This window comes from Channa argus, chromosome 24 (assembly GCF_033026475.1).
Source record: "Channa argus isolate prfri chromosome 24, Channa argus male v1.0, whole genome shotgun sequence".
In the NCBI taxonomy this organism is placed as follows: domain Eukaryota; kingdom Metazoa; phylum Chordata; class Actinopteri; order Anabantiformes; family Channidae; genus Channa; species Channa argus.
The window spans coordinates 4,753,045-4,769,993 of record NC_090220.1 but is presented as its reverse complement, the minus strand read 5'-3'; the positions used below and the strand labels follow the sequence as shown (position 1 = coordinate 4,769,993).

The 16,949-nt window shown below is 38.2% G+C and overlaps 1 protein-coding gene across 10 annotated transcripts in view; it reads right to left on the bottom strand.

Annotated features, from left to right (window-relative positions):
• The window catches only part of specc1 (sperm antigen with calponin homology and coiled-coil domains 1), a 66,718-nt gene that overhangs the window by 32,519 nt on the left and 17,250 nt on the right, over positions 1 to 16,949 (bottom strand). Inside the window, exon 1 of one of the 10 annotated variants that reach the window (XM_067494817.1) lies at positions 8,902 to 9,775. The exons of the other annotated variants lie outside the window; for them this stretch is intronic. Within the exon in view, the coding sequence (XP_067350918.1) occupies positions 8,902 to 8,941 (40 nt within the window). The 5' untranslated portion in view covers positions 8,942 to 9,775. Of the gene's footprint in view, positions 1 to 8,901; positions 9,776 to 16,949 lie in introns of those variants that run through there. 10 annotated transcript variants of the gene reach the window in all.

Below are 16,949 nucleotides of genomic sequence, written 5' to 3'. Positions count from 1 at the left end.
TAACGAGTCTTCTTTAATGTCAAGCTGGGAAATTATTAAAAAATACTATCTTTAAAGTCAACATTTTTTAAGTATAAATAATATCTGTAATTTGACTTTAGTTGTGTTTGTTACCAAAAAATAATGTAAAAAAAATGTAGATTACAACAAATACAGAATGAAAGCCAGAATATATTGCATATTATATAGTAAAATATGCAATTAATAGTAATCAAACATCTACTTGGATTGTACATACAGTGCCACTGGTGATTCCAGTTTATAGTTAGGAGTTAGGAATCACTTAAGTTTTACAAGTAAATGTTTTCTCAGTAGAAAACAGGAGGCCTGACATGGAAGAGGGCAGGTTAATAGAATCATGCTGGGACTATACATTTGTAAACACTGTGTAATGACACTATTTGAATAGACAGTAGGTTACATTCATGCTGTATACTTGTATTATTCAGCAGTTTAATGCTGCTAGTCACTGAACTCTATTCACATTTTGTTATCTCTTTGGACAAAAGAGCATCTGACTGGCATTGTCTGACTGTTACTGTTTGTGGTCATTCATTGCTGCAGCAGAGCTTAACTGTGGCAATTCAAAAGGCACAAGCGTGGGCCTCTAGTGCAGGCCGTTTCCAGACCCCTCTCAAGTATGATGAGTATTTACTGATGTCCAACGTGAGCATGGTGTCGCCTGAAAACATTTTATTGTTGGTTTTCAGATCATCAGCAAACAGCAATGCGGACACAAGGGGGTCACTTGTTTCAGAAGATGACAAAGGTCCCGGTGCACGTGGAGCATTCAGGGACAAAGCAGCTTAAGCAATGCACAAAGACAGCACTGTCTTGCATATGTATACATCACCATCATTAAACCCACAGAGCAGAGGCTAAACAGACAGCCTGTGTGAGGAGATGGACTGCACATCACCCTGAGCAACATGTGCACATGCTTACAGTACACACACACACACACACACACACACACACACACACACACACACACACACACACACACACACACACACACACACACACACACACACACAATCTCTCTACAAACAAATGGCCTATTTTGGAATGGAAATCCCTGCGGCTATACCCCTGTAGCTTCTTTAAGTACATTGCCATTGATAGGCACTTTGCACAGACTATTCGCGCACTGAATAAATTGGAGAAAGTGGCAGGAGCTGCCAACATTGGCACAATTTCTGGCATACAATGCTGTTTAACATTCCAAGAGTGTGCAGCTTTGGTTGAGAAATGGAGGTAAAGACAGATATAGAGAGATAATGCTACCTACTTAATATCAATATAAATCACACATACATATTTACATGTAGAGTAATATAATGATAATGAAAGTGTTCAATTCAAGAAGAAACTCTGGAACTAGAAAATTAAATAATGGCAGAAAGGCACTTAGCTTCATCAGCTCTGAATGTCATTGAGATTAGGCTGTTAGTTAAATGCCACTCGTAAGAAAGAACTCCAACCTGCATACACTGAGGAGAGGCTGTCCTTTAGATTCACATTAAGAAAAATAGAGCTTATGTAGAACATCTCAATCAGATGATTCTGCTACTGGACATGCCTGCACTTCGCAAAGACCATGCAATTAAAAAAAATCTACAGTCATTTTTCTCAGAACTTCACAGAGGACGAATATATAACTGACAGAATGAGGACAGCATGCACATCTAAATTATGCACTAACACCAAATCAGCAGTGTGTAATAAATGCTGGTTTCCTATGCACTACAGGAAAAATCATCCAGACAGGACAGGAAAAGAAAACACCTAACAGGCCAGGCCCATCTTAAAGTCACTTTTCTCATTTTCTCATAATAGGTGACAGTGATGAGAAGGACAATCGATCTTTGTTAGAGAAGGAGAGGAGTACGAGTCTTGATTAAGATTAGTCCATTTCCATGAGAATGAGTGATGCCAAAAGTAGGACTGTGGGACAGCCTTTTTCATTTGCTGTTATTCATATGCTGTTTCCTCTTACTGAATAAAACCCAGATGGAGCACATGAACTCACTCATCTTTAGATTGCCCAGCTCTTTAACCATGACATCACCACAGCTACTTAATGTGTATAGTGAAATGACATTAGTGTAAATGGCAGAAGCCAGCACATTAGTGTAAGATAGAGAAGCTTTGAAATGGACACCAAGGACTCCAAACAAAGCTGGTTTTAGGTAAGACTGTATTCTCCATTTGTAGAGCATAAATAACCTTATATTTTTAATATAAAACCACATGTACCAAACTATCCTATGACAATTCTTTATTTAGTAACATAACTACAGGATAAGAAATGTTTAAATGTTCTTAAAGCTGCTGAGTTTTTTTAAGCAGTTTTTATTTTGACTTGTAAAGTAAATTATATGTTCCCAGAAAGAAAGATTGTAAAAACTCCACTGCCATTTGCACAATTGTTCAAATGCTGGGTGTCAAAACAATATTAGACCTAAAACAGTTTTGTTTTTTCAAGTGTGACACTATATCAGTGTGGTTCAAGTACATGTTGCAATGACAACAGCAACCACAATAACAGGTTGGTTGTTTCCAAGTCCAACAAACCAGCAGAATGTTTATTGGTCAAATTTACATATTATCAGCTCTCATTATTCATTGCTTACTGATACAGCACCAAAGAAAGGCACAGCTGTCCTGAATGAGAAAGATAAGGGATTAGATTCTACTTAAACTGACATTAAGAGGTCAGGGGCAGACAACAAACAGGCAACTGACAGTTGAATGTCCAGCTTTTGGCTAAACATATCTGGTTATTCTGTTTAAGGTACCAGAAATAAGTTTCTTAAATCAATTATCTCAAATGAACAGAGAGGAGAAACAAAGACTGTCAGATCCCTCCAGACATAAGGGATAAGACTACTTCTTACTGATAGCAATTTGAAATACTGTGAAACACCAGCAATAGAGAAAGAGAAAAAAATGATCTCAATAAAAGAGAATGTTATTCTCTTTTATTAATATTTTTATTAGTGTTTTTAAATTATATTACAAGATACAAGAAAGACATCCCATAGATAAATGGATTGGAGCAGACTGGATAATTGACAAAATGTTTTTTTAAATATAAAGTTGCAGTGACTACAAACGCAGCTTTGCAGATTTGACACGTTTAATAAAACTGCCAGAGAAGAAGGATGATATTAAATGACTGGTGTTACCATTAATGTATTATCTAAATAAATTACACAGACAGACTTTCAGTAATCCAAAGCCATTCGGTTATTCAATGGGAAGTCAGCTCCCTGATCACAGAAATGCACTGTGCTGGCTTCTTTCTTTCTAATGAAGATAAGCTTTCAAATCACACCAGGACCCATGCCGCTGGACACAGGCCAGCACGAGCCAGTTAACTGCAGCCAGCCGAGAGGTGACAGAGTGCATAATGAGTAAAGTGCACAGAGCCTTTAATTCTCAGAGCAGGAGGGTCATGGGTATCATGGGTAAAGAGCCACGATGAATTAATGGCCACAGGTGATCAAGTGTCAGAGCGTTGGCATCTGAAATGACGCACTGGCTTTATCACCATTGCTAATAAGCTTTGGATGGGAAGCACTCGTTGCCACTTTTTGCTCTTCCCCTCTGGGTTGCAGGAAATGTGGTTTGCAGTTTTTCACGCAGGTGGAAGTGGAAAGAAGAGTCAGAAAACGCAGTCTGTGTTTCTGGCATTCCTGTTGTGCAACTGACAAGGTACAAAATAGGTCAACAGGCACCCATCAGTCAGTCATTGGGAGTCATAGACATTCCTTCCCTATTACTGGAATGAAGATGGACTAAACTGAGGCTCCATACCTACCACACTGACTGAGCAAAGATCACTACAGATGATGCAATGAACTGTATCAGAACAGCCTAATGTCCCAATGAAAACCATGATAGCACCACTAATTGAGGACAGAATCTTTTGTTTTTCAAAATAATTATTAAAAAAAAAAACGTTGGAAACAACAAAGACAAAAATAAAACAACAAAAGTTAGAATAAATATATAGTTTTGGGTACACACCATAAAAACAATAAAACATCATTCATAAAAAACAAATAAAATTGATGACTGTTGACTATTTTCAGTCTAAAAAAACCAAAAACAAAACAGATGCTGAAAAACTACCATCTGTTTGCAATAATCAGCAGTGTAAAGATATATAGATATTTCAGAGACTTACTGAAGGTTGATGACAACACCTGACTATAAAACTGCATTAAATTCAGCATAAGGTTTCAAATATCTACCTAAATAAAACATATACGAAATTCCATTCGGGATGAAAAGTCAACCTAAAAACATTTAGAATTTAAAAATATTTTTTGAGGTTGTCTAACAATATGAAAAAGGTTTGCTGTTTCAGTGGCAGATATGCAAGATGTATGGGAGAAGAAGTTCAAATATGTTCAAGAGGTGAGGTTATATTCATTATTACAATTTTTTTGATCAGTTTGTGGTTAGCCTAGTAAGAGGCTGGAAACCAGGAAAAATAAAGGTGTAGTGTCTGAAGAATTGATTTTAACATCTAATTGCAAAATATCTTATGTAAATTTAGACTGAGAAATAAAAGACAGAAATAATTTGAGCTTAAAAAAAATCATTACTGGACTGAAATAAAAAAAAAAATCCTTAATTACTAGCACACAGAGAGGCTCAAATCCTAAAGTCACTGCTGTGATTCTGCAGGCTGCAAATTAATCAGTCAACCCATCAACTGATTAGGCAAACCATTCATCTTCTGTAAATAAAAATTATGCATTTAGGCTGAGCTGCTTGTGTCTGCCTGAAAAGTGAACAGCTCTTTTCTTCCTCTGTAGCACAGCATTAAAGTGCAGCATGAGAGCTGGCAAGGCTATTTGGCCTGGGTTCTTTTGCTTCTTTAATCTTTTTGATTGAAACATTTTAACTGGCCAGCATGCTGAGACTTTTAACACAGCATCCTTCAGCTGATCCATTCTCCTTCAAACAAAGTATAGAGGAGAGAGGGCGAATGTCTTTATGCACCAAATGGAAAACAGTTTAACAGAAGAATCACTGAAAGTAATAATATGCCAATTTACATGACTGCAGGTTTATAAGATCAACATATGTGATGAGTAACAGGTGGCAATGGGTATTGTTAAACTTAGCCATAAGCTTCTTAGAAATGTCATCATTACCTAATAAACATACAATAGGACTAATAATTCTAGGACTAATACCCTCGGGAAAACTTAAGATAGCATCACATCAATGATGACCGTACAACAGGGGTTTCAGCTGCCCCCTAAAAATACAATATTCAAATATACAAATTATTCCTGATAATGTTGAAATTTCACATGTGCCTGCAAACACAACAAGCATGGTTCAAAACCAAGCTTGCATGCTTTAAGAGCCTGAGGAAGAGTTAATTCCAAATAGAGAGCCTCACATCTGTTGAGGATTTGTTTTTGTTTTTTTAATCATTGTGTTTAAATGGCTCTAATGATTACTGAAAGATGATGTGACTTTTGGCCCAAAACATTTTAACTACCATCACATTTTCTGATAAAATTTTATGTCCATCTTTTAAGCATTTTTTATTATTTTCTGGTTTGACAACAAAAAGAATCATATTCTGTGGAAAGAGCATGTTGACAATAGAGGCATTTGCAAAGAGGACAATGTAAGACCCTATTCATGTCATCTTAACAGTCCTCACCTCACACCTCACCTCAATTAAAGAGTCCAAAAACAAAGCCATCACACTACTCATTGCATACATACCACCCATATTTAATAATATGGCAAACACTATTCCCAACTTTACTTTCATAAGGTGATGGAAGGTTTAGGTTTCTTTGGGCTACAAAAACCTTCATACAAAGATAGTTAGATGCGCTGCCATAAACTAATACATTTTATGACCTCAGGCCTGAAGGCTATAAAGATCTGATGTCCAGGCTACGGTCTCTTATTACACAAACAGGACAGTTAAACAGCAAAGACCTCCCTCTGTAAACACACAGCACTGTAGAGCTGCCACTTTACTTTACAAACTGCCAACTGCAATGGAAAGTATGACTGATGTAACTTCCTCACGGTGTCCCAGCTATCAGAAGCTGGACAAACTTGCTTCTGAAACCCTGTTCTATGTAATTTCCTTTGATTTGGTGGTAAAATGGGACACCGTTCGCTACATTTTCAGATAAGTTGGCTTGCTATTTTTCTCAATGAATCCAGGGTTTGCTCTGAAAGGGTGAATGTTTTTTTCCCGCAGGCAGATAGATTCTTATGATCATTGCTGAAATGAGTGTGATTTTCATGACTTCAGGGGACAATACATTGACTTACACTGATTTCCTAGAAGCTTACCCTAACACTAACCATATCCACCACTTGTCTTACCTTAACCTAAGCCCAACTATACTCCAATCATAAACAAAAACATCAACGTAAATTTAAGGGATTTTCATGGGGACCCTCTTGCCTCCATTGGGAAAGCTATGTTCCCACAGGTGAGTGCATAGATTGCATCCCCACAGAGTGCTGTATTGCAGGAAACACAATGTTATTAAAACAGGAATCTGCACACACACAAAGGCCTGCACACACTCAACAACTGTTCAGCCCATTATGAATATGATTTGGACGTGACAACTAGGACATAGTTGCTCCTGGTCAGTGCCAGTCTGGCTCACTCAGTGCTAACAGTAGGCAGAGAAAATTGTTAAGTGTGTTCTGTGTAAAGATTCTAGTCTTTAATCTTAAGGCCCAGTCTCTGTAGTTTTCAAACATTACATGTACATTCAAGTATACTAATTAAATGTCAGGAAATACCACAAGTATTTCCCCATTTATGACTACATGAAAGTCACAACAATGTATTTTCCTTCACTATCTAAACATGTTTTACTTTCTTTTAATCTCGGGCCCAAATGGGTTGTAGCCCTGAAAAAAGGGTCATTGTTATTTGACTATATATTATAGACAATTCATCATCAGCCAACAACTGTGCTGATCACAGGCTGTGGTCTTGGACATTCTTCTAGAGAGCCAGGGAGGAGACAGGGAGGTTCAGTGAAGTAGCCATCAGTATAGTTTGGTGCTGGTAATGACCTCCTTATCATGGCAGCAGACAGATTACTCCTTACCCTGCCACTTCACAGATAACACCATCAGCCAAATATGAATGAGTTCTTTCTGTTCCCACATTTTTCACGCTAATTCCAGCACCAGAACTGTTATTCTACCTTCAGAGCCTTTCTGCTGTCTCGCCGTCTGGGTGGAAGGAGGAGGCTAATGTGAAAAGTACAAACTTCACTCTTCTTGTCCATCACTACATTGTTGATCATTAAAGCAAAGATAATAATTTCCTGCTTCAATTACTACAAATGTGAAAAAAGTCTATATGCCCATTAATAATACTACTGCCTTATTATATTTAACTTTAGTATTTAAAAGGGCTTCAATGTCATTGCCATAGTAAAAAATAAAGGCATTAAATTAATCAATATTAATTGAAATCCCCCATTCAAATTAAGAGTTATTTATATAACCTGTCAATAATATAGCCTACTGCTTCATTTCATAATAGAAATTCATGTGGGAGGTTGGACCAAGAAGCATAGAGTACTGTATTGAGCAGAGTTTAAATACATTTAACAGTCTGAAAGATTGATTTTTGGCAAATATTTTTCCTTTGGCACATTTGATCCTTAACCCCACATAATTTCCATATACAACCCACAGGTACAGTACTAATCTCAGATATTTTGCACCATGAGAAATGTTTTTAAAAAAAAAAGCCCAATTTTGCTCATTAACTACAGAATAATTACAGATGAAGAAAGGTAGTATGAAAATCCTTTGTTCTTACTTTTTGACTGGGCTTTAAAAATCTTCTGTGTATAATGTATTAACTATGAACTGTATGCTGGATGAGTGTGCCCACAATGAGAGGAAACTAATCTTTTCAAGCATGCAGCAGCTTGCTACCCTTGCTTTCCAATCTGAGCCAACTGTGCTCTATCTTCAAGCAACACACTCCACTGCTATGAAATGATGCCGTTTAAACACCCACTTCTGAGAAAATACTCCACTGTATTTTTTTGTGTCCATGCTGTTGCCCTTTTAAGCCACTTGGCTCTGCTCTATTGAGTCTATTTTTGTCAGAATGAAAACATGCAAATTTAATCACAAAACTATGACCTGTCATCTTTTTACAATTTGAGGAGACTCTGCATATAAAAGAAGAAACTGCTAATTTTGTTCAGAGAGTTTACACAATAAATAAAAAGCTTGGCTGTCTTTTGATGACAGTGAAGTTGCTGCTGAGTGCAGCTCAGAGGGACTTTGAAATGGAAACCTGAAGGAGGCGAAGTAAGCTCGGGGCAGTGGAGGCATGCGAGTGTGAGACTGTTGATAGCATCTCCACTGGCAGGTTTCCTCACACTTGCTATTAGGCGAATCACACTCATCACTTTCCCCTCCTTATGTCCAATATGTACACATAGGTGCGTACACATAAGAAAATACTGAGAGAAAGAAACAATACACCACTTCTATAACTACACACCCATAAACTGTGGACATGCTAACACAATGACTGTCAGAAGGACAAAGAACAATTAACTCCTAACCTGTTTAAACAGCTTTTACATCTGTTGGGTATATTAATCAGTACCCGTCAGTCAGTGCTGTGCTGCTCACATGGACATCTTAGTCAGTACTCATTAGTCAAGACTTGTCAGATATGCACCAAAGCATAACATGACATGACAGGACAGGACAGGACAGGAGATGAGGACCATCTCTGTTCTATTTAGCAAATTCATGTCTTTGAGTAAAATTCCAACACACAAAGAAACACACAAAGAGGGAAAAGTGATGCTGAGGAAAACCACAACATACAGAGAAGCAGACCTGACTCTGTTTCTTCTTGTCTCCCTGTCTGGTTTCCCATGTTGGTCTGCTCCGCGACTCCCACACTCTGCACCGGGGCGGACTAATCCAAGAATCCGTGGTTGCAGGGGAGAAGTAGGTATTCAGCAGCCACGATCAGAGGCAGTCACTTAGAGGGGAGAGCACGAGAGAAATAAAATTCTTCTTTCTTTCCTCCTCTTGGTCTTCTTTGCCTCTCTCCACTCCTTCCTTAGACTGTTTGAGCATGTGAGAGAAGGCAGGCTGCTTGTTTGTGTCAGTGAATGACTGCAAGTGTCTGAGTGCATGTGTGTGTGAACGTGTGCGAGAGTGCCTGTCCTACACAGCAGTGACAGTATGTCACACTGGCAGGCGGGCGGGCAGCGTTGTGTGCACTTCATTATTGCTGTGATGAGTAGAGGGGGAGTGGCTTCAAAGGCCATGCACACAAATGCACACACACAGCATTAATACAGCTGCTCCAAATGCTGCCAGGCAGTTTATCATAACTAATACCACTTCAACAATAATGAGACCAAATATCCCTCTGACTCGTAAGGAAAGGAAGTATTTATATTTTTTGACAGAGGGTGATAGCGAAGCTCTTGTCCTTTCTTGTCAGAAGAATTTGCAGCATGGGGACTCTCGCAAAGTCTCCTCTACCTAACATGCCATAAACAGTTACAACCGGAATTTCTTAACAGAATATATTCATAAATGAGATGCTGGGCTGGGGATAAAAGATGCTCCTGGGGTTTCCATAGCATTCTGCCTGCAGTGCACCTCCCGATGCAGGTACAACAGTATGTGCGTGTACAGTATGCAAGTGCACATAGTCGCAAGTAGATTGGACCCAGGGACCTTCTAGCTGTGAGGCAGCAGTGCGTACCACTCCACCACCGTGATGCCCAGTAGCAAAGTGATGATTTTATGTATTTGAACATTTCTGTAGCCAGTATTTTATCCAACCTCAGTTTACAATTACACTGAACTATATCACATTATCTGAGTCTCTATAATTTAGTATGGTATTGTGATGGCCCAGAATAAACCTCTCTTAGTCAAAGGCACAAATCAATAGTACAATTTAGTACTATTGTACAACAGAAACTATAATTTCACTTAACTGCATAATACATTTTTAAAGCTGTACTTGACGTGGATAAGCACTATTTTTAGAAGTAGGAGCATCTCTGTTGCATAAGCTCAGAGCTGCTTACTCTTGTGATCACTGCTGAAAAGACCTATTGAAAAAAAAAAAAGAATAATGATACAGAATTAGGCTTTAAGTGTTGTAGCTGCTTTTTTCTGTGTATGCATTTGATGCATAAAATACTACTAAAAAAACATCAAACAGAGGTATAGAAGGTCTGATTCTGCCTGTGTCTGGCTGAATATTGAACTTTAATACAATACTGTACATGGCTGCTTCCGAACCATATACAGTAATTGTTCATGATTGTTACATAAATATAAAATTTCCCCTTCCTTTCTTAATATTCTCCTCGCTTGGAGCAGAATATCTACCTTAGTAAACAAACATGGCTCTTATTCAGCCCAGGACATTCATTGGGAACACAAAGATGTGGTAAGACTGGTAGGGCTATTTTCCTAGGTCTTTCATCGTTGGGGGACTTGTTGGGGTCACAAACTACTTTTTTTAAGCCCACGCTTTAGCTACAGTGAAGTGAGTGAGAGTAAAGCTATTTCAACTTAACAAAATCCTATTTACAATGTATGAATAATAAAGTGAAGAATACATATCTAATATTCTGTATTCTATAATAACTTGACTTGGACAAAGCAGTATCAGGAAAATACAGGTAAAGGTGTAGGTAACTTTATAAATATATTTCTGTGTCTGATTGTATATGTAAGCATGTACACTGTCTTTTTATTGCTTGTGTCAGAGTGTGTCTTTCATGGTTGAGTGCTTATGCAGGTTGAGGCATCCCAGTGGAATAGAACATATTTGATTAATTCATCTGACAGATAAGAGCTCAAGGACCATAGTTCTCCCTCCTCCTGCCTCCCAAACACTGACACGCCCAGGGACAATGTTACTGGTGACTGGATTGTGAGCTGTGCATTGTAAAATCCACATGTGCAAACACATGCACACACTTTCTCTCTCATGACACATTAAATTACTGGAACACTTTGAGTCTCTCTGCTCTGCTTATCCTTCACTAAGTCTGTAAAGGTCAAATGGCATGTGCAGCATAGATTCATCTCCATTGTCCTATGACAGTGAATATGAGTAATATGAGCAACTGATCCAAGCTATGAGCTGATAAACAGAAAACAGAAAGTAATCTGGTGTTTCTATCAAACCTCAAAAACAACCAGAGAAACATCCAATCCATCACTCACAAACAGCAGATTGCTCACACAGTACAGGCTACAGGTTAACAAAAAGAATTGTCTGTTTGGCTGATGGATGTGGGGCAAATGACACAGAAAAAAGTTAAGTTAGTCCCAGTACAATGATTCTTAACATGCATGTAGAAAACCCTACATACTCACTAGACTCCTTGATAAGAATACTATTGTATAGTGGGGACTCTCAAAACATTATCTCTATCACTATCTTGTTTGTACTGCACTTATAAATCAATTTGGATAAAAGGACCTGCCAAATGTAAAAGTACTGTAAATTTACATACACCATCTCCTGGCACTACATTACTGATGTCAGCATCTCAAAAGTTTTTTGAGTCTGTGAGATTTTTTAGTTTAGTGCTAATGTCTTGCTAGCTTCATTTTATCGTTTTCAATATTCAAGGAAATGGAAATGAGAAAGTGGTCGGCAACCATTTAACTATTAACATTTTAACAATGTAACTATCGATTCTTCTCTGAACCTAGAGAATCCTGGAGAATTAAGCAGTTTAATTCCAAAAGACAGTAAAGTCAATAAACCTAAACAGGTGCTTCTTGATAGTTTTTACAAGTTTGCCAGTGCATTGTTCCAAATGTTTCCATTGTAGACAACATCTGATAAATCATTTACAGGAAAACTCCTGAGACACTGAACTCCTCACATTGTTCATTGAGAATGATCAGAAAATTCCAAGACTTGTACACAAAGGTCAGCAAGCTTGTAAATGGTATATAGATAGGCACATAGATTTCTGGCCATCAGTTATCCACCTTTTAGAGGTGACATTGGCTCTTTTAGCTATGTCCCTTCCTGACAATGGTTGGTTCTTGATGTTTAAGGATACCCCTGAAAAGGATGAGGACACTGCTTCTAGCATTCCCCAGAATACAACCTAAATCATGTAAGACAAGACATTTATAGTTAAATAAAGTCCTCATTCCAATGACTAAACATATCTAAAGGAAATAGATTTCTTTTCTGTTTTGTGATTTGTTCATTATAAAACACAATTCACAATTGCTATGATGCTCACATAAACAGTTTTTTCAGAATTAAGAAAAAAAAAAACTCAGTTTCAGCAAGACAAAAGGATAATAGCAGAGGATTTGTTGAGTAAAAATCCATGGCCAGCTTTAAATTTCATGCACTTCTGGTGAGTATAAATTTCTTAAATCTTGAGTCACCCAATAAACTGTGACAATGTGGCTGTTTAGTTTTCCAATCAGGCTCTGTAATCTATACTAATAACTCATAATGAGGAGGGTGAATTCACAGGTCTACAGAAACATGTGTCTGCTAATTTAGAGAGAAATGCATAAAAAAATTGGGAGAAGCTTTACATTCTGTCTGGCCTATTCAATCACCAAACCTTAATCCAACTGAAGATATATTTCACTGGCAGAAGAGGGGATTTAAAGCGTAAGCCCCCCAAAAACCATTACAAGAGGGTGCAGTAAAAGCCTGGAAAAGCATATCAAAAGATGAAGCCAACAATTTGGTGATGTCATTTAGTCACAGTCTTCATGCAGTTACTGCAAACAATACATTTGCAACCAAAACTATCATTCCAAAATAGGAGATCTGATACAAAAAGGCACAGTGCCTTTTTGTATCAGATACTAAGTACCAGGAAAAAAGTAAAAACTCTTTATGTTAAACCCAGAAGAATAACAAAAAAAGAATTATACTAAACTGAGATATGCATGTGTTTTCAATTCAATGCCCATCATTAAAGTGTCCATTTATATAATTATGCCTAAAAATCACCCTCACCAGACTTGTTATTTATAGTGTAAGACAGTCTTATCTTCTTTTGTCTCTTCTCCTATACTCCACAGGGGCTTCTCTGCAACTGAAAGCTTTACTGAATTATTGATGAGGTATTTTAAATAAGTCATCAGGTTGAGGCTGGTTTTTAACCCATTGCTTGACAGCCCAGTAGAGCTGGTGAAGGGCCAACTGGGACAGGGACAAGTCTCCATTAGCAAAAATAACAGTTTTGACTTATTAGAACATCATGCTGTGAGGGCAAGTAAAGGTGGGGTCAGACTGTCAGTCAGCTAACCTTTTTTATTCAATACTGGGTGTGTATGTCCAACCTCCTTTTTGTGGAGCAGAGAGTGTACAGCCTTCAGGCCTAATCTGATCAGGTTCCTTGAATATAGTTTTTGTTATTAAGTGCAGGTAGATATGTTTTTAGGGTCTTAAAAGTCTCATCTTAGGCAAAGAAAATCTATAGTTCAAAGCCTATATTAGAGATAAGTACCTATCACAAAATATTTTCAAATATATTGACAAAAAAAAAAAAAAGGCAGCGCAATGGGTAATTTAGGTTGATTTTATCCAAGGCATGAGGGCACAGTTTTATGACCGAAGACTGGTTGTTGCATTTTACCTGAATTTTTTTTGATGCAGTGAAGGGATTAGTTTGAACTGTGCTGCAGTACTTTCAAAATTATAGTAATTGGCACTAGAATCCTTTTGTATTGTTGTTTTTTTCCTGCGTGTGTGTGTGGGGGGTGGGTGGGTGGGTGGGTATCTGACCCAGTTCTACACCGTGTGTAACTTGAGAAAATAAATGATGCATCTCACCACTGCAGTCCTGATTCTACATTTAATTAGTACCAACTTTCTCAGTGAGATGTGGGTACAATTACAGTTCATAGCAAGATGACACGCTGCAACTACGTAGTCTTGCACAGAAATGAAATGTGTCATTTGGACAAATAATGGCGCAATGCTTATTACTTTTTCCTGCACCATACAGCTTTAATAAAGTACATTTTCCCTACTCAGCAAGGATTTTGTCATGAAGCCTTTAAGTCAAAAAATGTCCTTGGATAGCCTCTAAGATTGGACTAACTTGCTGCCTGATGGCTATGAGGACAATTCTCCTGCACTGTCCCAAAGAGCCCAGTAACAACTAACTGCTTCTTGTAACTATGTAGTGTCACCTTGTCAACAAAGGAAAAGCTGATTATGGCCTGCCTGATTTACAATTACATTTAGTCGTTTAGCATACGCTTTTTTTCAAAGCGACTTACAGGTGAGGTACAAGGCAAGCAAAAATCTTAGTCAAGGAGAAAACATCAAACCAAAGTCCTATCAGAAAAGTGTTTACAGTTCATGCGATGCAAGTGCAAGAAAGAGCAGAAAGGAAGTTGTATTGCTTTGTTTTTTTAATTTTTTTAGATAGAATAGATTTAAGTGCACAGGAAGGTGCGGAAGAGTTCTGTTTTCAGCAGTTTTAATATTGGGAGTGAGTTTGCAGAGCGTACAGAGTTTGGTAGCTTGTTCCACCCTCGTGGGATCATTGCTCTGCAGAGTTTTGCTTTGTGTCTTCTGTGCGGTGCTGGGACCACCCAAATCGTTCGTTCGCAGATCGCAGCGGACAAGAAGGATTGTAGATCTGAATGGGGGAGTTGAGGTATTCAGAGCTGTTGAGGTGATCAACCTGTGGTCGAGAGACAGAGCTTTGAACCTGCTGCAAGCAGCTCCAGGAAGCCAGTGTAGAGATCTGAAGAGTGGTGTGACATGAGTCCTTTTTGGCCGATTAAAAATGAGGGGTGCTGCCGCATTTTGGATCATCTGCAAGGATTTGATTGTGGATACCGGTAACCGCATTAACAAAGCGTTGCAGTAATCAAGTCAAGATATAACAAGCGTACAATAAGTTGGGTTGTATATTGCATGAGGTAGGGTCTATTCTTTCTGATGTTGTAGAGGGCAAATCTGCATGCCCTAGAGACTGAGGAGATGTGGTCCTTAAAGCTTAGTTGGTCGTCAATGATGACCCCCAGAATTCTGGCCGACTTAGTGGGGAAGATAACTGTAGATCCAATGTTGATGCTGATGTAGTGTTGCATCAAAGGTCTGGCTGGGAAGACAAGGACTGCAGTCTTGAAGAGGTTGGGAAGCCAGACTGGTGGACATCAAGGAAGTTGTTCTCGGAAAGACAGTCTAAGAGTTGATTGAAGACTGCTCGTTCCAATGTCTTGGCCAGAAATGAAAGAAGAGAGACAGGTCGGTAATTTTACACATAGGAGGGGTCAAGAGAAGGCTTCTTGAGCAGTGGGTTAATCTGGGCCTCCTTGAATGAGGTTGGAAAAGTGCCTGCTGTGAGAGATGAGCTGATTATTTGTGTAATAGCTGGCATTAGTGCGGGTGCAATTGCTTGAAGGAGAGTGGAAGGCATCAGATCCATGGTCGAATGGTCAGAGAGGAGGAGGGTGGATACATCCTCCTCAGTCAGAGTTGAAAATGATGAGAGCGATGCAATGTTGGAGGAAGTTAGATGGATGTGATCATCTGGAGGAGAGAACTGTGAGCTGATGGCTGGTTAGTAAAGAAGCCGGCAAAGTCATCGGCAGTGAAAGAGGCAAACAGCGGAGGTGGAGGTGGGTAGATGAGTGATTTAAAAGTGGAAAACAGCTTTCTGGTGTCAGTGGTGTTGCTAAGCTTCTCCTGGGGGTCTCATGGGTTGGTGGGTGGCAATATCAATAAGACAAGCTTTAAGCATAAAGACATATCTCAGAATTGGAATTAACATTTATCCTAAAATCTCATGATACAAATTGTGTTATAATTCAGTTTACAAAACTAAATCCCAGGCAGGTTTTTATCCCCCATTCTACATCAATAAATCCACACTCACATTTCAAAGCATTACATTTCAAAAGACCAACATCACTAAGCCAGTCTAAATTCAAATCATGACATTTCTTTTGTGGACATTTCAGCCCAACTCTCAGGTTAGCCACAGTAACACAGAAGTCAGAATAGAAGGCTACATAATTGTCATTGCATGCATAGTACCTGTATCATTACATTTTAGGTGTCCAATTTAACTGCCATTTGCATATGAGCTTGCGTTTTAAGACCTGTTTAACATATGCACTCACTGTTTGTCTTTATTTGAACTGACAACTATGGAATCCCAGCCCAGGTACACAACTGGAAAATCACGTTGAACAAAATATGTACTGCCTATGTCTGACAAGTTGGACGACATTGTGTGATGCCAATCACAGCAGACACTTCATTTAAAATATCATAAATTATTGAAATATAATGACATTTTCTAACAAATCAGTCTAGGCCTTTTTTTTTTTTCTGTATGATGTTAAATATTCTGTTGCGTCAAAAATTAAAAAGCAAAGTCAGATGGGTATTTCTTATATTACTTTTGTTACTTTAGTTATTTCTTTATTTAAATAGAAGATTACCAACAATTCCACCTATGTCTCTAAAAGATAATTAGATAAGTTAACATTGTTACTAAATTGTATTTATATAAACATATTTTTTATTAAAATATTTTTATGTCCAGGAAGAATTTAAAAATATGACTTTTCTCAACTGTGGTTAACTTCCAGAAATTGGCTAATGAATCTAGGCCAGACTGTAAAGACTAATAAATATATCATGAACAATACATAGCGAAAATCTGTTCTTGACCTTAAGCGTGAAAACAACTTGAAAAAACAAAACAAACAAACACAAAAAGTCTCCAATCCAAAGAAAGCTGATCATGGTCTAATTGTGTTTGAAAGGGCCCAAAGCCTCACTTGGCCCTGGTTTCTCAGCTCCTTTGAGTCTTTTGTCAGCTAGAATTCAATTATCTTCGCTTCAGCACAAAAGCTCTTTGAAGAAGAGTTTCACCCGAGCA